General features: G+C 46.5%; 1 protein-coding gene across 1 annotated transcript in view; it reads right to left on the bottom strand.

The window, feature by feature from the left end:
* LOC310813493 (insulin receptor substrate 1-B) overlaps positions 1-21,477 on the bottom strand; it is a 28,859-nt gene extending 7,382 nt beyond the window's left edge. The window contains exons 1-3 of the mRNA XM_083682530.1: positions 20,773-21,477; positions 11,701-12,002; positions 8,307-11,439 (exon numbers count right to left, since the gene is read on the bottom strand). Of these exons, the coding sequence (XP_083538656.1) occupies positions 8,307-11,439; positions 11,701-12,002; positions 20,773-21,121 (3,784 nt within the window). The 5' untranslated portion in view covers positions 21,122-21,477. The remainder of the gene's footprint in view (positions 1-8,306; positions 11,440-11,700; positions 12,003-20,772) is intronic.
* Positions 21,478-21,812: the final 335 nt, after the last annotated feature.

Below are 21,812 nucleotides of genomic sequence, written 5' to 3'. Positions count from 1 at the left end.
GAAACACGTACGCTACTCAATCAACGGAACACACAAACACACACACAACTGCATACATAATGCAGTAACCACTAAAAACCACTGTGCACACACAATCATCAGTGCATATGCAAACGAGTGTTCACATGACACACACCAGTAGCAGTTTGACGAGTGTTATCGTGTATGATTCATATTCAGTGCTTTTTTCCTCCACTTACAGCTAACCTTGCTGTGAAAAGAAAATAACACATGCATGCAACCCCCCCCCCCCCCCCAGATACATTAACTGCAAATGAATAGGAACTGAAAAATAAATGACTAAGAAGGTTGGTGAAGGTGGTCATGTGTGTTCCTGACCTCCGTCATCCCTCGCTCTACTCATCTGCGGACGTAAACAATCCCTCTCTACCTCCAATTACCGCCCAGTAAGTGTTAATGAGTGCTTGTTTCCTTTCCTTCCCCGTGTGAGTTAAGGCTTTAATAAGCACTAATGCATCAAAGATTAGGTCCTATGTGTGCTCTTGTGTCCACCGCCCACAACCGGGGAGAACATTGTGTGACGGATGGTAATTACCGATGCCAGCGACTCGAACATCACTAACAGAAGGAGAAAACAAGCAAGTTTCAAATGGAGGGAGGAGACAGACACACAGAGAGGCATAGACAAACAAACACAAACCTCACAAGACAGATACAGGCATACAGGACAGTAAACACATACCCTCTCACACACAATCATTTCAAACGTATTCCACCTAATGTTTTAGACATTGAGGATGCAACATCTTCCTGTCTGAGTAAAGCATTTTCACGGGTGATGTTTTCAGAAAGAAAACATGAAGGTTAAGAACCATTCTAACCACAATATATGGGGGAGAGAGCAAACCGTGTCCCTTGTTCATTAAATCTGGCCTGGCTGGCACATTACATAAGTTTGTCTGTAGCACACTTTGTCCTTCTCTCAACGGGATTTAACCGGTCTTGCCAAGGGGGTCCCTGTGTGTGTGTGTGTGTGTACACAGTTATAGTTAGGTCTACACGGTATGTATCGTGCTTTAGTGCGGTCAATGTCAACTTAAATCGATTCCCTGTCTCTCTCTCCCACCTTGGTGTTATCCTGACCCCTCTATGCACTTTGAACTCCACAAATTTCTTCCTTGACCCTAGCCCCCTTCCACCCCTGCCGAAGCAATGACCCCGACTTGATCCTTCCTTCCATCCACAGACACACACGCACAGACCCTGCCTCCCTCCCACCATGTGAGAACCGGCTCATTAGCAGAAGGTAATCAGCTTAGTGCTCTCGAACGCCCACCGGCGCTAAGCTCTTTACAGACAAACCCAGTTATAGAGCGGCTAAGAGCACAATGTCCCGGGACGTAAAGCACACAGATCACTGGGGTACTGATAGGAGTTGTTAAACACTGAGCAAGAGGCTGAGTAAGAAGGCGTGTTGAGAAAATGAGGGAGAACAGGAGAGGAGAGAGAAAAATAAGACACACACACACACACACACACACACAGAGGGACAGATGGAGAAAGAGAGAGATTGATGGGAGCAAGAGGGAGAAATTGATGGGAGCAAGAGGGAGAAAGGGTGTCTATGAAGAGAATGCAAAAAATGGAATCAGAGATTATGTGAAAAGAGAGAGGACACACCATCGCTCATCCAAGCCTCCATACAGCAGTCTCCCATGCACTCAGTGACCATGGTTTGTAGGCTGCACTATGTGCATACATACCATACCACAGCAGACAATCACTGCTCTGTAGTACTATAACACCGATCCATTGGCACTCTGCCACTACCATCAAGGAACCAAACACATGCACACGCACGCACGCACGCACACACACAGGAAGTTAAAGTTCCTTAATCCATGGACCATGATTATGAGACGGAAGAGGGAAAGGGGGAGAGAGAGAGAGAGAGAGACAGAGGATGAGAGAGGGAGAGAGAGAGAGGTAGGGAGGGGAGAGAGAGACAAGAAAGAAGAAGAGAGAGACAAGAAAGATGGAGAGAGACAAGAAAGATGGAGAGAGAGAGAGAGAGAGAATGAGAACAAAAACAAAAGGGGGAGCATTGCCAGGAAACTCTAAGGCCTTCACTAGACTGAGGCTGGCTTACAACTTTGGGCATTTGGTGAGAGGCTTTTCACCGGTCCCTTTTTCCTGTGATGTGATTGGCTTAGAGATCAGTCTGAGCCTTTCCTATTGAGGAGAAAGGATCCCAAACACGTGTGTATATAAAACACAGCAACCTGAGAGCTTTAATAAAAGACTAAGCACAGAGCATTGATTTGAGATAAAACACACATACACTACATATACACAGACATACACCGAACACAAACAAAGACTGACAACTCAAACACACGCACGCAATCACACCCGCACATGCACATGCACACGCACACAAACCCATCCATGCACGTGCATTCTACTATAGCCTGTGTCCGGCGCCTCTTTACCTGCTTTGACTGCCAAGAGGACCTGTTCCATTAGTGGTACGTGCTTGTGTGTGTGTTGCTTTTGAATTTAGCACTGAGCAGTCAAAACATGACTAGCCTACTGAGCTCTCCAACCTCATTAGCATTAGCGGGACTAGATGGACATGCAGTAAGAAGGGAGAGCGAGTGAAAGACAGCAAAAAAGAGAAAGATAGAGGTCTGTCTCCCTGATAATTCTTATATTACAGACCAATAGTGGGCAAACTTGATACTGGTACTAAGGATGGGACTAGATAGGTGTCTATGTTACCTTAAGACCCTGAAACAGGACCTGTACAGGAAGCTTGTCTACTGAAATTACCACACACACACACACACACACACACGAATGGAAACATTCCCTCTCTCTCGTCTCCATCTCTTATCACCCCATCTCTCTTGCCCCCTCTTTTCTTCCTGACTGAACTGATACGAGTGGCTCTCTCATGAGCGGAGGAATGAAGCCTGTCAGGTCTTTTACTCTCACTGTGACCCCCATCAAGAAACAACAAGGTCACACACACACGCACCTGCACCCACACCCTATTCTCAGCACTATCAGCAATTTCACGCCAAACAGGAAAAGCCAAGTGCGTATGTTTGTGTGTGTGTGAGAAGGAGAGATATGAGAAGGAAACAAACGTATTAGATGGAGGACATATACAATAACATGGAGAAGGGACTTAAACAGGCCTAGACAGAGTGCTAGAGAGAGAGACTAGAGGAGGCAGAGTGAGAGAGGACTTTCATTATATTTTCATCAGTATTGCTAAGGGAACAACATCCAACTCTCTCTCTCTACTAGTGTTCTACTCCATTCTGTGGTCTGTGTACTAAGAGTAACAATGTTGGACTGTCCACAATGAGCTTTAAAAGGCTTTTGAAGTCAATCAAAATTAGATCAACAGCAGCCAGCTACAGCAAATATGACCAGTAAACATGCAGGGAGGCGCCAAAACTGACAGGGGTGATCAGAATACTTTCCATTCAACCATTGACCTGGAATATTACAGAACACAGGCCAGAACATACAACTGAATAGTGGTAGAATAAGACAGAATATATAACTGCACACGGTGACAACCATGTTGTTGTTTCACCAACCTTGTATTACCTATTTGTAGATCATCATCTTCAATTCCATTCACTCTATCCTGTATTTAGTATGGTGGCTTACACGCACACGCACACACACACACACACACACACACACACACACACACACACACACCAGGTGACGTTACGATGACACAGGGCAAACATTGCTTAGAGCTAAACCGTCTAGTTTTATTATCCCATTCTGCTAGCCTGTGTGCTTTTATGTTTCTCTCAGGCCACAATCCTATTCCCCAGCAGTGGAAAGGTCCACACTGTTTGTCTCAGTGGTACGTACAGTAAACCTCATAGAAATTCTTTCCAATCAACGGTACACCTGCCCAGTGTTCCAGAGTGGACTGGGGCTGTATTGTTGCCCTGCTGGTGAAAGCTGCGGCGCCACATTAAGTTTTGCTGACTGTTGCTGGGTCGGGCCACGTCATGAGTTTGGCACAGAGGCAAAGGTGTGTGTGTGTGTGTGTGTGTGCATGAGTGACAGGTGTGTGTGTGTGTATGTGTTTGATTGTGGTTAGATCACCCAACCATAGGGGATTTGGGTTCAGCACAGGGGCTGTGTGTGTGTGTGTGTGTTTAGATTACCAACCCTTAAGAGGTTTAGCTTGGGGGGTCCAGGTAGAGGCATAAGACAGGGTCTGCTTTACTAACATGACCTTCTGACTTCCTTGACCACATGGTGTTGTGAGAGAACTGGCATCTGCTACATTTCTCTGCAGTTGTGGCACTGACAGATGATGTCAGTAAACGGAATGTGTTCAGGGCCAGTGTGAAAATCTAAGACTCCCACCCTCCCAGTCCCTAAACCCCTCTCCTTTTAACCTTCAACACTCACCCAAACACAGACAGAGGAACCTCTCCACTACGTACTGTACTGGGGAAAGGACTGGGAGACCACCACAGGGTCAAACAAAGGGGGGCTGTTGAAAATACAAAACATCCTTGGAAGTTACAAACATACTTGTGAGACCACTACTCTAGCACAGTACTACAACTTTACTACAAGGTCATGTCGGGAAATGAGAATAAGTTGCTAAAATACAAATCGCAAACCCATGCAGAAAACAACTACACACAAAGCAGCCTTCTGTCATGAACACAATGGGACACCCATGGATAGGACATAGCAACACAATAAAGTGAACAAAATATATTTTTTGAATACATTATAGCCTACTGTACAGGAATATAAACTAAAGTATGTCAACAGAACAAAAGAGATCAAACTAGAACTGGAATGCTATAATTCCCCTGTAGTTCAGCACATTATATAGGCTAGAGCACATCCTAACCCAATGTTCTACATAATCTGAAGTGTGCCGCCTTGCCGTAATGTGATCACAGAGGCATGAGGGAGAATATATTACAGTGAGATAAGACTGGACATTAATAGACTGGGATTTAAACTATCAAATAATCTCTTTATCTTTGTCTGTCCGTCTAACCCTCTAGTTCAACTAGATTGGATTCCAACACAGCTACTGTGTGGAGGACCCCAATTCAGCCACACAGAGATACATGGTAATTATAGACAGATGGTAAGGTATAAATAGATGGTAAGGTAAAGATAGGAGTGGTGAGGGTTTACTAACTCAGAGGGCCCCATTTTGACAGTGTGGAGATTTCAGAGTCTGTGTTTTTGCTACTCTAGTATGTCCATGAGAAGGCAGCAGGCTACACAATGAAGATGATACAACTGCAAGACAAGGTATTGCAAACTTCTGAATCAGGTGCTGCACAATTGTAATGAATGTCCATAATGTTACATTGTCAAATGGTAAACCAAGGACTGTGTGATTAACTGTACTGAATGCCAAAATCTACACAGCAGACATGCACTGCATTTCTATAAAGGTCTTAACAAGCAAAAAAAAAAAAAACAGGGGTCAAAATATACCAAATTGATAAACAAGCGTGGTCTGTCTCTGCTGGTGTTTTCAGGGGATTAAATAGCAGTAGTCTTGTTTAGTCTGAGTATTCAGCAGTCTAATCCAGGGCAATGGCAGGTTATAGCAGCATTACGTAAAACTGTCTCTAAACAGAACCACACAGGGCATTAACTCGCAGTGGGTGATGGTCAGGGCATTGCATGTGTGTGTGTAGTGTTTATGAGAGAGTAAGGTTACTCTGCTATTGACAGCTATTCTTTCAGGTGATGCGTGAGGTGGGGGAAGAGACTGGAGGGAGGAGAGAGAGGAGAACTTCACTTGATCTCTCATCCACTAAGGCCCTAACCACAGTAGGCAGCTACAGCTCTGTGGTAGGGGAGAATGTGTGTATGTGTGTGTGAGAGAGAGGTGGATTTGGGTGACTGGGGTCTTATTGTTCCCCTCCCTCTGTTCCTCCTGTGTGTGTGTGTGTGTGTGTGTGTGTGTGTGTGTGTGTGCCCTGAGCAGTGCCCATGACTGGTTAAGCATCTCTCCAGAAGTCCCACACGTGGCATGGGGCTTTAAGGAGGTGAGAACGTGCCAACTGGCCTCCAGGCTTGCCAGGAAGTAGAGTAGCATTACAGAGCCATGCCATGCTGATAGCATGTGTGCAGTAGCAGCAGCTACCAAGGCAGAGACCTGGGCATAAGCAGTCTTATCATAAACCCACCTTTCCATAGGCACTTCATGTACATCTGAGAAGACTGCAGAAGTATAAACAATGTTATTCACATTGCTGTCAGAATGGAATGTTTTGCGGATGTGTGGAGACCTTACATAACAGAGGAGAAAGACAAAACTATGTAACTGAGTGGTCAAATGGGCAACTCGAAGAACTAGTGAGTGATCGAATAATATATCACATGTTGTTTCAGAAAGATTTTGGAAGCACGGTTATTGATTTGGATCAGATTTTTCAGGAAGAACATCACTTGTTGTTAAACAAATCCTCTCAATGCCATTCAGTGTCAAAGAGTACTGAACTAACATAAGAACCACATGCATATCATACACAGTTAAATACTGTAGGTAGTACAAGCATACACACACACATACAAGTGCCTGGCAGAAAAATAAAAATCTCTACTATTACCAAGGATCAGGGTTCGTTAACCAAAGAAGTAGGGCTAAATATCAGCGCACACCAGACGATTAATTACATGCAAATGTCATAATCCATGGATCAATCTGCACCATTGGGCACTTTCACTCTTTTTTATGAATATCTCTCTCTCATTATTCATGCAACTTTATTTCAGGCTCTGCATTGCTTTCATCCACACTGCAAGATGGGGACTTCCCAAGCTCTCCCAAAAATCTATTTTTATCTGCCTTCTCTCATCATTCTGGGATGGAGCAAGACACAATGTTAAAACAGAGAGAGAAGAGAGGGAGAGAGAGAGACAGAGAAAGAACTTTCAGAGGAGAGCCCAGTCTTGGCTTGGCCCAGCTGAAACTAGCAACCCACCGCGGCAGCAACACCCAAACAAAAGGATCATTTATTGGAGGAGGAATAAGGGGGAGGTGGAATGGAGGGATGAAGGGAGGGGGGAACACTGTACAGACGCATTTAGGAGCTGTGTGAGTGAAACGCTGGCCCCTTCTCAACATTCACAGCCAACGTGTAACATTCTCCCCCACACTGCCTCACTGACGTACCCATACGAACATGCACAGCCAGATACAGACCCACCGTGGAGGCTAGCTTCGCTACTACTTTCACTATAAAAATACACTGTGGACACTAGCTAACGCTATGCTACACAATTCAGCACTTTACTACCGCCATATAAATCTACTCACAGTTAAACAGTGGTCTTAATCTGCTAAAACAGCAGGTGGCATTTCTAATGAGTCTGTGGGGGGGGGGATAGCTCTCAACAAGAACATTTGTCTTCTCAGACGAAATTTATATAAACTTGGGTGAGAAGATAGGCCATGTTGAGTTGTAGATATGAATTCCACTGACTGATAAAGAGGAACCAAAATATGGCATTTTTACTACAGTATTTTACAGAGTAAGACTTTAATAACTCAGTTTAAACAAGGCATGTGTAGACATGCGTGTTCATGTAATGTGTGTTCATGAATTTTGAGATGCCATGCAAATAAAATCTGTAAGCGGATTTTCTTTTTCTATAGTTAGTGATATTCATAGATATTTCGATAAGTCATGGTTATAACATCATTGCTAATGAAAATGTAATTTTGCCAGGTTGCATACTGTCCTGCCCTTTAAATAAAATAGAAGGGACCAGTCCTAAGGCTATATCTCAGATTGAGGATTAGACGGTAACAACGATCAGAATGGTGGCTGCTGGGCTATCTGGTGCCAGGTGATCTTGAATATACACATACATGGAAAGAGCTGCTCAATTACATTGGATTATCTAAAAGGCCACTCTCTTTCATCTGAATAATGCAAACAGTAGCAGAGAAGAAGAGAGAGAGAGAGATGGAAAGAGATAGAGAGAGAGTTAGAGACAGACAGGCATATAAGAGTAAATTATTTGTGACCAAACAGGTCACAATATAATTGTAATATTATATGTATTATTATTGTTGTATTTCTAATACTGTGATAACTATCACCATTACCTCAGCTTTGACAATATTTACTACAATGTATGTCATGTCAATAAAGCAAAGACAGAGAGAATGAGTGAGAGCATAGGAGAAAGATCAGAAGTGAGCTGAGATGTGCAAATCAAAGCTTCATATGATACAACACAATGGCATTCAAATAACTGCTACCCAAATGTCTTAAACAGAGGAGAACCACAACCTCCTACTGTACCTTTGCCGTCCTTGTTTCCATTCTGGTGTGTCCGCAGCTCCTCAGACTTGTAGAAGTCAATGCTGGCGTAGGTGTTGAGGTTGGAGCCTCCGCTGCCCCCCAGTCCGGTCGCTGAGCCGCCTGCCCCAGACCCCCCACTCAGCACAGAGGAGTAGAGACGAGGGGCGGCGGCCTGGACAGATGAGGAGCCTTCTAGAACAGGATGAGGGTTCTCTTTGTTGGCCAAGTCCAAGTCTATATAGTTGAGGCCTTGCTCCATGGATGAACCCTGGGCAGCAGGTAGAGAGGGCAGCCCAGGGTGGATGAAATGCAAGGGGGGATCAGTCACAGCGCCATTGCCCCATAGCATGCTTTCAAAGCCCAGCCTGCGTGCCACTGCCTGGGTGTGTTCAGGGAAGAGGGAAGCAGCAGAGGATGAGGAAGAGGGGGCTGGCAGAGAAGGGGAGGCGAGGAAGGTTTCTGAGCAGTGGCGTCTGCGGCCCTGAGGGTCAGCCCGGATGACTTTAGCACCGTGGTCTGGGTTAGGCCCGGGTTTAACCAGGGGGAAGTCCAGACCCAGCGTAAGTCCAGAGACAGGGGGTTCGGACCTGGCTGGGGAGGGGGCTTTGGGGGAGGTATTGGAGGTGGAACTAGGGACGGTGTTGTTGTTCAGGCTAAAGGCCATCTCTGTGTAATCCCCATAGGACGTTGGGGACTCAGATTCAGTCACCACAGGGGCTGTCTGTCTGCTTTTCCTGGGCCCCGCTTCAGCCCCCTCGGGACCCTCCTGAGGGGCCATCCTACGCTCATCATGGGCCTTGGGGGCCAGAGATGGGGGTGTGGGAGAGGCGGGGAAGGAGGGAAAGCCAAGCTGGGTCAGGGAGAGGGGGGAGGGGGACGGGGAGGGCCCCAGGTCCATGTTTACATACTCAGAGGCAGCCGGAGGGCTGATGGGGGCTGAGGGGCTGTGGGAGAGGGGTAGGAACCCCCCTAGGCAGGAGGTGGGTCGGTGGGAGGGGCGCTGGGTAGACCCATGGGGCAGGGACATCCCATGTTGAAACCCCCTCCCTCCCCGACCTCCATGGGTGCTTTTCTCCCCCTTGAACTCGATGCTGACATACTCCCCAGGGCTCTTGGGTTCTGGGGGGAGGGGGTTCTCCCGAACCCTGGGAAGAGTATTGGCTTTGTTCACATCCACAAACAGGCTCACCGGCCGGGTCCTGGGTCCCTGTTGGCCCTGCTTGGGGCCCCCGGAGCCCCGTCTCTGCTGAAGAATCCCCCCCTCTTTGGAGTGAACTCCCCCAGCCGAGGTGCCTGCTCCCTGGGATGTCCTCTCCTCGCTCTCCCCCAGGCTCTCACTGCTGGCTGAACTGGAGGAGTAGGATGAGGAGGAGAGGGACAGGTGGCGCACTACTGCTGCTCCGCCAACTGGAGGGTCCTGACGACTCCCTCCCGCCCTGCCTCCACCCATGCCTCTATTACCACTGGCCCCGTTGGGCCTTTTCCCTCGCCCCGTCATATCCTCAAAGTGGCCACCAGTGGGCGTGTGTTTGTATGAGCGGGGCAGGGAGTAGAAGGAGTAGACCATCTTGGGGGCTTGCTGCGTGGTGTGGTGGTCTGCCGGGGGAGGTTGCTCAGGGGGTGGGGGGCTGCTGTTGGCTGAGCGGGCGCTGATGGGGGACATGTTCATGTAATCGCTGCCTGCCCGGCTGTCTGCACTGCTGCTGCCCACCCAGGCCCCCGCAGCCAGACCGCCACGCTGGTCAGGAGAGCAGCTGCTATTGGGCGACATCATCATGTAGCCGTCGGAGACCGGAGGAGGGCGGATCTGTTGCGGAGGGGACACGCTGTTGTTGGGTGTCATGGCCATGTAGTCATCTGCCGGCTTGGACTCAGAGTCGGAGACGGAGACAGAGAGGGAGTGGGTGACGGAGACAGGAGGAGCAGTCACACCAGGGAGCATGGACATGTAACCATTATCCACTACTACACCACCTCCACCTCCCCCTCCCCCTCCACACTCCCCAGCCACATCCAGATAGCCCCCTCCTCCTCCAGCTCCCATCCCAGAGTCTCTGTGGGAGGAGGTGGTAGTGAAGGACTCCCGGCTGGTGCTGCGTGACATGATGGCATAATCTGCTGCGTCTTCATCCACCTGCTCCTCCCCCCTCCGGGGCCTCGGGGCCAGTCTCTCCAGAGCCATGGGTGGCAAGGATGCCCGTTTGCTCAGCAGCCTGCGCTCGGCTTCACACTCCCGGCTAGAGGAGCGCCGCAGGACCCTCCGGGTCTGGGTCTGTGGCTGGGGTTGGTGGGAGTCAGATGTAGCTCCACCAGGGAGGGAGCTGGATGTGGACCCTCCTCCACCACCACTACCACTACCACCGCCACCACCACCACCACCACCACCACGCTGGCCCATCAGGATGTAGTTAGCAGCCTCCTCGCCCATGGAGGTGCCTCCAGGCAGACTGGGGGAGGGTGCAATGAGGGAGTGCTCCCCAGGGCTGGAGCCATACTCATCAGAGGAGCCGTAATCGCTGGGGGAGCCAGAGACGGAGGTTCGGTGGGAGGGGACGCGGCTGTAGGCCCCAGCCCCTGCTCCACCTGTTGCCCCTGCACCTCCAAACTCTGAGCCATGGCCGGAGCTGGAGGAGAGGCTAGGGGCTGGGGTAGAGACAGAGCGCATCAGGCCCAGCGGGTTCTTGGCTGGGGTGGAGGCTGAGCGGGCTGATTTGGACCTGAGGATGGGTGTGGTGGAGCATGACCCATTGGTTGTAGGACTGGAGCCAGGCCCGGGAAGTGTGGTGGCTCCTCCTACTCCTTCCTCTCCCTTGCCCCCATCGCTAGCGGTGCGAGACCTGGGGAAACTGTGGCGAGGGGTGGGGGAGGCATTGGCACTGTTGCCCCCTCCTCCTGCCCCGTTAGCTCCTCCAGGGGGCTCGGTGCGAGGCCTGCGGGTGAAGCCCACCTGGCTGGGGGGTGGGTTGGGGTGGTGACGCCTCGAGGGGACGCTGATGGGGTTGGAGGCAGTGGCCCCCCCTCCCGGTCCAGAGTTAGACTGGGATTTGCTGCGCTGGCGGAACTCTTCACTGAGGGCCTTCATGGCTTCCAGCAGGGTCTCATGCATGTTTTGGGCCACCACAGAATCATCCACCTGCATAAGACATACAACAGAAACAATTTTAACAATTTACATTTTTCACAATTGTAAAACTTTACATGTTTCACAATTTTAACCATTGAAATTCCTGGTTGGAACTTTTTCTTCAAGTTCTAGCAAGCTCCAACTTGGTAGAACTGGAGATCAATCTCTCAAGACGGAGATGGTGCTCAATTCAAGTGTGATGAATACACTGCTAGCCAATCAAAATATTCTGCTAATTTTATAGCCAATATAGTGGACTATGTATCTCACCTGCATCCAGAATTCTCCTGGGCCTGTGACCGCAGATCGACCGACCTCCACAAAGAAGAAGTTTTCAGAGTGACCACACCGCCGCACATTCATCAGCTGTAGCACCACGGCGGCGGCGTCTGAGTTAAGCTTGACGAAATTGACTGTCTTGTCGGTCAGGCACAGGCGGTAGATGCCCACTAGGTTCTTGGCCTGGCCCAGCCCCTTGGGCCACACCTTCACCTGCCACACCTCCTTGAAAGCGGGGCCTGGGGTGGGTACTCCGTAATCCCCTCCAGCACCAGTGTCAGTGGGAGTCTTACCTGTAGGGGGAGATAGTAGAAGAGGAGGAGTGAGGTAGGGATAAAGAGAGAGGGATGGAAAGAGGGAGAGAGAAAGAGGGAGGGGGAGAAGTACAAATGAAGAGAAAGCAGTGGGAGATAGAAAGAGGGAGAGAGAGAAAGAGGGAGAGAGAGAAAGAGGGTGAGAGTTATTTTTGTGGATCCTGGTCACAAAGGACGAAGAGCTGTAAATCCCCATCAGTGTAAAGGACCAACATAACTGTCGCTCATTAGTAACCAAAGGCAATTTAAGGTGAAAGCACCACTATTTACCCATGCAATGAGAACAAGGCTTGGCTATTATGTAAGCTGTGCTGATATTGAGCTTTTCGCAAATTCTGTACAATCTGTTATTCATCTGAGCATGCAGCAGCTTGTGAGTCCCGCTCTCTACACCTGCATGTTCCAACTCGGTGACCCTGTCGCTGGATTCTCTCACACACACACACACACACACACACACACACACACACACACACACACACACACACACACACACACACACACACACACACACACACACACACACACACACACACACACACACAACTGGATTCAGGCTCTTCTAAAAAATGATGACTATGAAAGAGAAAAGATTAACGGGTGGGAAAGAAAACTGACTTGAAAAGCCTTCAGGCTGCACCCTATAGACCCTACAACCTGTCAATCCCTTACCTCTTTCCATATTACACACTAGCTTTGTTCTGGATACCTAAGAGTGCTGGCCTATAGGCTACCAACACATACATTGCACAGAGGTAACTGTGGAAGTAAATTTACTCCAAAACCAATCTTTTCTTAAGACAGGGCTCACCTGCTCATATGGCAAACAATGACTTACTCTGTCAAACAAATGGTATTCAGACTAGCCAAGGAACCAGAGCACCTGTTTAATATATTTTTAATAAAGAACCTTTAATAAAGAACCAAGGGTCAATAATTATTTGACAAGCTACAGACCAACAGTCTACAGGCCTAACTTGAGATCATGCATGTAACTTGGATTTTTGTGTATGATCAATGTATTGTTTTTATGCTCTAAAATGTGATGTTCGGACAACATTGAGTTTGCAATGCTTGTCTTCTAACACTGAGACTCACTTGGGTAGGATAACACTGCCCACCTTATGCATGTGTGTGTTCCTCTGTCTCGACCGTGCCTCCATTGTAAATACAGCAATCACAACCATATGTGGACACAAACCTCTGCACGCACAAAGGACAAGACACTGACTGAACCTTGGTTATGACTAACATTTCCCCACACCCTCTGCCAAAACATTTAGTTGTGGTAACAGAATGGGAAACCTGAATGTGTGTGTTCCTTTGGGTTATTTACCACAATTGGATGATGAGCCACAACTTCAAGGAGACCCAGAATAACTAGACCTATTCTGTTAGTGAGAATGCCAAGGGCTTGGTAGACTAGTGGCTGTTTACAGTGCACATTAGATGAGTCACTCAGGCCATGCATGACTATTTAATGCACCCCTGTGTGTGTGCGAGTTTGTGTGTGCGTGCACATGTGTGTGTGTGCATGCACGTGTGTGTGTGTGTGTGTGTGTGTGTGTAAAGGGTCTTGTCTTGCCAGCTGGATTTAGATTTACTACAGGAAAGAGATGGTTTTGATATTGTGGAAGGGGATGTGAGTGAGGCCAAAAGGAAAACATCCTTGGTAAAAAAAAAAAAGAAAAGCCGAAGAAGGGAAAGAGTGAAAAGGAGAGTTGATAACATATCATATGTAAACCTGGGTGGCACTGATATTGAAAAGGGAATTATAAAGTAAATGAGTTATATAATGTGTAATGGAGAGAAGTCATTCTTTCCAACCCTGTCTCTATTCACTCTGTCGCCATCTTAACCATCCCACTGACTTTCCTACAACAGTAACTGCCTAAAAGAAATCCCACTGGCCTTCCTACTAATTGCCTGAAAGCAGCATACCAAACACTGCTCAACCGAGTGTCTTTTTCTTTTGAAGAAGTTCTCAGCTATCTATGAAGCATGAGGCTGTTGTTTATAATGAATACATTCTTAAAATCAGCCACGCATGTGTTTGCCACTTCAACAGCACTAGTCTTTATTTGATACCTGGGCCACACAAGGCCATGGTCCTCCTCCTACACCTGCTAATGACTGGCACACACACACACACACACACACACACACACACACTTCACCTAAGCAGCATCATAACAACCTTACAACCTTTCAAAAGTTACATAAGGCTTGTGGATTTGATATTACACAGAACAGCATGAATTATAGATAGTCACTGGCTTTCCTCTAAGAGACTGCCATGGCAGGGTAGTACTAACCGAGTCAGTCGTGAAGAAGAAGCCTGATTTTACCTCACGCAAAGGAGTGATCGTATAGTCAAATTCAGCACACAAAACACCAGCGTGATGTCACCCATACACAACAAAGTGAGCCCTCACACACGCTGATAATTTACGATGCCCTTAGAAGCAGTCTTGATGAATCAGAGGACAAACCAATAGGGCAATAACAGAGTAAAATATCAGTGTGCATCTGGAATAAATGAACCACTAGGGTTAGGGGTGAACAGGGGATGGGTCATATCAGTCAGACAACCGTATGACAACCTTACTGCAACATTCAGTTTCAAGGGGCCATACTTAACTGCAATGTGAACACATACTCATATTTATTTGTACTGTAGTAGGCCTATATAATAAATGCCATTTAGCTGACGCTTTTATCCAAAGCGACTTACATTGCAGTGAGTGCATACATTTCAGTATATGGTCCCAGCAGGAATCAAACCCACAACCTAAGCGTTGTTAGCGCCATGCACTTCCAACTGAGCCACAGAGGACCATATATGAACTTTACACAAATAATTCATTTTGACTGTATAATAACCTTGTTATAATATAACCCAACTGCAACATTCAGATTAACATGTGGGTAGATTACTGTGTAAAAAGAGCACTACTCTTTTTTTATATGGTTTATTTCCATCTTACAGTAACCTTGCTGCAACATTCAGTTTCACATGTGCCAGTGGTTACAACCATCTGCAGGATGGACAGAACACACACTACTCTATTCATGTAGTCTATTTACTGTGCCTTTCTCCTCCCCTAGAAAAGAGTATTAGCATATAGACTAAGCTAAATCCATTCCTTTCTCAGTGGGATATTAAATATGACTTAGAGCTTGATTATGGCTTGTTGGCTCTGTGGAACCATGGTATTTCCCCGGCCTTCTTATCAATGTCACTTTATTGGGGGCCATAAGAGCTCCCGAACCCATAGGACTGAAGATCAGCTGACTGCTAGGATATGATAGACCAGCCCTTGCATTAGCGACAGTGACCTACTGATTGTTGTTATCTCAGGCAACCCTGTGGAAGTAGGTCACACACAGACCTACATGGGTGTGGGGCATGTATGAACATGCAGTGGGTTAGCCCTCATCTGTGAGGTAGAGTACAGTTGTCAGGTTGGGAATATTTGTGAGGTACTGTAGGGTAGGATACATGTGAAGTAGGCTACCCTTCAGTTGTGAGGTAGCATTAATTTGAGAATACATTTTGGTTAGGTGTGGCCTGCTGTAGACTGTGAGGTAGCGTTTGGCACACAGAGCACAGCTGAATGGCATCAGACTGAGAGAGAAGCAGCTAATTTGATACAGCACTCAAACAGTGCTCAGGTTAGCAGGTTAGCGTCTTAATGACATACAGAGGATGTCTCGATCCAATCTTATAATCTCAGTGTTACTTGCTATGTGTTTTTCTGGATTGTTAATGCATGGTATATTACCTGACTCAAAGTGCAAGTTATGTTTGTGACTAGTCATGTTCCCACCTTTCATGCTGTGTTGAGGAATTTCATGTATAAATGTATGTGTCGCCTAATTGATTCAAAAAATGTAATCATAATGGCTCTAACTGAGCCTACACAAAGTGACACAAGGTACACAAGGTAGTGACACAAATGTCTGTATGTGTTTTGATCACAGTGGATTTTTGAAATGCCATGATCTCATACATATTTCTGTACTGTTGTCCTCGTATTGTATTATTTTTCTTTTTTCTTTGCTGATACAGACCTGTGTCTCAAATAAAGTTAAATTGAATTATGACATTTGTAGTGGAGGCCCGTCACAATCTGTGGTAAATATCTGTGATACAGTATGCCTTGGGCCTCTGAAATGTCTCAAAGTTTGCCGCTCTCAATGCAGTTCGTAAATCACTGTGAGCTACAGTGGCAATGAAATGGCTGTTCCCACTCAGTCTTGTTTCAAGCTCCTGACCTAAGCACACTAGCACGCCACCATGCTCTAAACTACTTTCCCAAAGAAGTGAACAGGATGGACTTGAGGCCCAAAGCCACTTATTTATCCTTTTCCCTGCTTTATTAACCCCCTCACCAACGGAGTTACCAGCGTGGTGAGACACAGGACAGCTCTGTGTGTGTGTGTGTAAGCCACCCTGGTTAAATAAAACCATGGGTCCCCAAAAAGATCTCCATCCTGCTGCCAAGTGTCCCAGTCCGTCTCCTCTACTCCCCCACTTCCCATCTTCGCCCTCTCTTCCTCTCTCTATTCATCCCCCTCTCCCGGCCTCCTTGGAGAGAAATACAACACGTGCAGAACACCATAACCACCCTAAGGTTCATTCACACATGTTTTTTGTTATCAAGGCGCACACACATGCACGCACGCACACACACACACTTATCAGTGACATGTCTAGCTTTGTTGTCCCTGAACCACATAAAAGTGAGCGTGGAGGTTAGCTACGGTACTAGTCTTCTCGAAAAGCATCTCAGACTGGCAGCGATCTTAAACCTTGACAGTTGGCCAATTACTGAGGTAAACGTACTGTCAGGGCCTTTGGAAAACCAGCACCAGTATGTACCACAGAGTGAGGACTTGAGGACACACTGAGTGCATCTCAATAGTCTGAAGCGGCCTGCTCTCATAGTCTCCTCTCTTTCGCCTTCACTAATCCAAAAACACCATAAGATAAGAGAAAGGATACCCCACATCCTACCACCTACCACTGACCTACCACAATGTGGAAGGTGATCTTTAATGCAGTTGTATCGACTAGAGGAGATTAATATGGCTAGCCATAAAAGGTTGCTATGCATTAAACCCCTCAGCTCTGACTTGGATTGTGGCATATGGATGTTAATGGGCTAAATGGATTGCATTTATGGAAGCCTTGCTTTTCTGTCAATCAAAATGGGCCACTTATTGACTTCCTCAGGACAGATTGACTAGATCTTGCTGTTTGCACATGTAAGAAGCATACAGAGCACATAACAGGTTTCACGTCTAGTCTACAGACATCCACTAGAAGTTGATCTCTCACAGTAGCTGTTCAGAGCGAGCTCAAGTATTGCGCAACACAGATCTGCTCTGGAAAAGCCTGGCTAGGCCTACATGTTAAATGAAATTACAGGGTGTTAATGTGCGCACACTATTTCTGCATGGTAAACGACCCTGTGGCCCAGGCTAAAGGAGGACCAGGGCTCATCCAGCTCACTCCTAACCCCAGATTTAGCAGCTAAAATTGCCCACTTGGCTAGGCTAGCTCCGGTAGCTTGCACACCCACTGGCCCCATCAGGCCAACACTGAGACAATAATTACCGGCTAATTAGGGAGATGAGCAGCGCTTTAGGAGGTTTAACATTTAATCTCCTCTTAAGAGACCAGTGAGATCCAGATCACACCGCCTTGACTAGACTGACTGAAAAAAGCTGCATATACACTATAGCAAGAGGCAGACAGAGAGAAATCTAGCTGAGGTGTCCTCTTATGCAAAAAATCTGTGATAAGAGTTCTACTCCACAAATCCAGAATGTTGCAATGACATGAAAAGCAAAACTTGCCCTAGATCAGTGCTTCGGGGGTAATTCATCTGACTTGTAAGGGGCTCTCCTGATTTTTTACTTAGTTTTCAGTCTATATACTGTACTGTACTGAACTGTGAGTGAGTGAGTGTGTTTCTAAGATAGCAAGATAGTGTTGTGCAGTGTACTGTATCTCATTGTGGGTCCACAGTTCACATTGACCTGTTGTTTACTAGGGTCAACCGTTATTAGGGTGCCATTTGAGCCAGAACACTATTTGCCTTGCAAACGATGATGGGTTGCACTTAATATCCTGTCTTGGCCTTTATACACTCCAGTGAAAAGTAATAGTCCAGTAAATAGCTGCCCTACAGCTCCATACTGTACTAACTGGCCAAACAGCCTTACTCGGCCCAGCTGAATAAATAATAAAGATCCCAATATCTCTGCACAGCACCTGGACTGTATTTGTGCAATTACCATTGGCCGAGGCAGACTGTGTGATACTGGGCAGTTCCTGGCTGCTTCAGGTGAGTTTCCCAAGCCCTGAACACAGCATGAAGAAGTAGACATGTAGACATGGAAACTGTACTGTGGGCAGACAGACCAACTGCTGTACTGTTTATGATTTGTACTGAATGCGTATGTCTACCTTTGAATCACTGTCTCCCACAATAAAAATATTTTCAGCTTTGGCTGAAACCTTGGTTCAAAGCCATAGCATGTTAAAAAACCTTTGCATCAGGATTTGAGAGTGACAGTGTAACAGTTGTTCAACTGGAAAGGTATCAAATTGAGGGGAGTGGTCCATTGGAAAATATGTGTTGCTATGCAGCATCTCTCCTCTGCCCCCCGCTCCCTATTTGTCAGGGTGTGAATTATTGTGTCCCCCAACTGTACAAGTGGAAGGTTCACATTACTTCATAAACTTTCAGTTTACTGGATGAAATCCTTGAAGCTGGTCACTCACACTGAAACTCCGGCCATCCAGATCTATTCATATGGCCTCATTGGAAATGGGAGGAGCTTGTCAACTGTTCCAGCCCATGTTGCATACATACAGACACACCCTTTATTGCATATGCACAGGCTGGAACTTCATATGGTGTGAGTGTGTGCATTACACAGAAAGCTGGCCTCATCTGAGAGAAATCGAAGAACTGAATTTGTATGAACCATGCAGCAGGAGATTGATAGCAATGGCTGAAGCTAGATTAACAGTGCTAATATGTCCTAATATGTGAACTGTCGTTGTCAGGAAAGATGATTTATTATCATAACACAATACTGAACAAACATGAATGGGTGACAGGCTCCTAAGCAATTTAGAATTATTTTGACACTCAATAGCACTAGTCTAGTACAAACCTGAGAGTTCAGGGACAATTGAAATGCCAAAGACAGAGCTCAAAATGTTTGACTAGACGAATAGTCACCTATTGCTTTATGGTAGACAGCTGGAGCCCCTCCACCTCCGTTCTCCCTAATTTGGCAACCCCATCCCAAATGAAAACAGTTTTCTCCTATGCATGGCACTGGGAGGAGGTCATCATTTAACAATGATCAAGGATCTGTTGTTTTTAAGCCTCCTATTGGTTCAGGTTGCAAGTGAATCAGGATGCACTAACCCTAAATCAGTAGAGAAAACGTACGCCTGGGATCCCCATGCACAAGCCATTAAGGCAGAGGTTAACAAATCAAAATAGATCAAATTCTATTTCAAACTTGATTGTTAGTTGTGGAGGACAAAACAAAAGTTGGGGTTGCTGCAGTAGAGGTTGCTGCAGCACCTCATGTTAGTGCAACCTGCCTGTAATCAGCTCCGTTATGTAACAGAGCAGCAGGTCAGGTATAAGTACCTTGAACCCAATTCTTCGTTTGCTAAGATTGCGTCATGTGTCCTCTAGTCACTAGTCTCCCATAGTGAAGCAGCAGAACATGCGATTGCACCCCTAGGTTTTGGCTTTAGAATTGTGTTTGCACAAAAGTTTGCTCAATGTCTGAACAAGATGATATGAAATAGTTTTTTGCTTTGTGGATAAATCAATAGCAGAAGCAAATAGGCCGTATCGATAGGCTTAGGTGAATGATGTGCATATGTAAAACATAACATGTGGTACTGTGCTAGTGAAAATGTCAAATTATCTCCACCTTGTCTGGGGGAATATAGCCATGTCAGCATAAATAAGACATCTGAAGCAAACAAAAGCAGGCAAGGCAGACATCCGGACATCTGATCAATGACCTGAATTGATCGGTCAAGCCGACTTGAAAAATAATGAGGAGAAATGTGGACATTTGCCGATTTGTTTCCAAGCCTTTATTTGATTCAGCAACGTTTTAGCGAAACTAATTGTGCTTTCTAATCCTTCCAAGTATCAGTAAGAAAAGTGCGATAACGTGTGTTCTCAGCGTGGTGGTGACCAGGATGAGGGCACGCGAAAACTTGAACATGAGATTTGCCAGTTCTAAACTGATATGACTGCCTGTTTTTCATGCATTACAGCGTTGGGCAAGTAATGTGCGTGCGTGCGTGCTTGGGTGTGATACTATTTCAAATCAACGGTTGTCAAACTGGGGGACAGGTCTTCTTAATTCTTTCCTTGACACATTGCATGCAGATATCTCAAAATGATGGAAAAAACCTGTCCCGACATTTGCAAAACAGCGCATGTAGCAGAAGTGTGTGCGCAGTGCAGCCCAATGTGAACAAACTCCAGTTGATTAAGCATTTGCACATTTTTCTACCTGGGAATTTATCATAATAACGTTCATAACAACAACAATCTTAACGAGCACGTGGCGAAAATAATAGCTACGTTTTTCAGTTGCTGTAGGCCTATATGGTGCTACAAATGCATGCCACGTTCACATGTTCAAATAGCCTATGTGCGGTCTTGCTTGCTCTAGTTGGCTGACTTACTTTTGCATTGCAGGTCCACCATGGCCTGATACCATTCGTCCTGGTCTGCCTCGTTTTCTGCTGCGATGACAAAGCTCTCTGCCCGGGTGTAAAGCACTATCATGTGCTTGTTCTTGGAATCAGCCCGCTTGTTGATGTTAAAACACGTCTCCAGCACTAGGGCTTTTTTAGGGATAGGTGCCTTTCCGCGAAATTTCTTCTCGCTCTCGTAGTATTCGAGCCGGGCCGGGCCCCGTTCCGAGGCCGTCCTGAGGACGAAGTATCGCCGGTGCATTGACTTCTGTTTGCGGAGATAGCCGCACTTTCGAACGTCCTCATAGCTTTGAGGCTCGGCTGCTTGGCTCTCCATATCACGCGAGTTTTGTTTTCTCAACTAAAATGTAAACGGACCTTTAGAATTAAAGCGAAATATATTAGCAAGTTAGTTGAGTAATTTAAACATCCTCCGTTCCGTTCCCCTCCCTCCCTCCCTTTAACACATATATGCAAGGGAAAGAGGTCTCGTACAATCTTTTGCAAAAATAGAATATTTTGCTCTCCTCTTCGCCTTATTGCTTCAACTCAGACGGCCTCCACGAGTTTTCAAGCCACACAGAGAGGAGCACATGAGGCTTCGTCTGCATGAAGCTGCTACTGCTATTTAGAAGCTGAGTACTTTAATCTCATTTACAGTACAGACTTCGCTGCGACTGCTGCTCCTCTCGCTGTGGCGTGGAGCTACTGTGAAGAACTGTCAGTCAACGCTTGTCCGTAGTGAGAGAGGAATGAGAGAGAGAGGGAGCATGAGGTTCCAGTGCGAACTGGGATCGAATTTCATTTGCTGCATGGTTCTTATTAACCCATTCGAAATGCATCCAGACAATATTTCAAAACTTGCGATGTTGTGAACGTCACGTTCAAGCTCATGAGCTGCCCCCATTCGACGTTTTAAAAGGACGAAATGCTAAACTCTACATTATGCAACCATCAGCACATTAATTATGGTCGATGCATGGCATTTGGGTGGATTGGACTTTTCAGTTCAACACTGCTGTTAGTGT

Source organism: Argentina silus (genome assembly GCF_951799395.1).
Source record: "Argentina silus genome assembly, chromosome: 1".
NCBI lineage: Eukaryota > Metazoa > Chordata > Actinopteri > Argentiniformes > Argentinidae > Argentina > Argentina silus.
The sequence above is the reverse complement of the archived record's forward strand: the minus strand, read 5'-3'. Positions and strand labels throughout refer to the sequence as shown.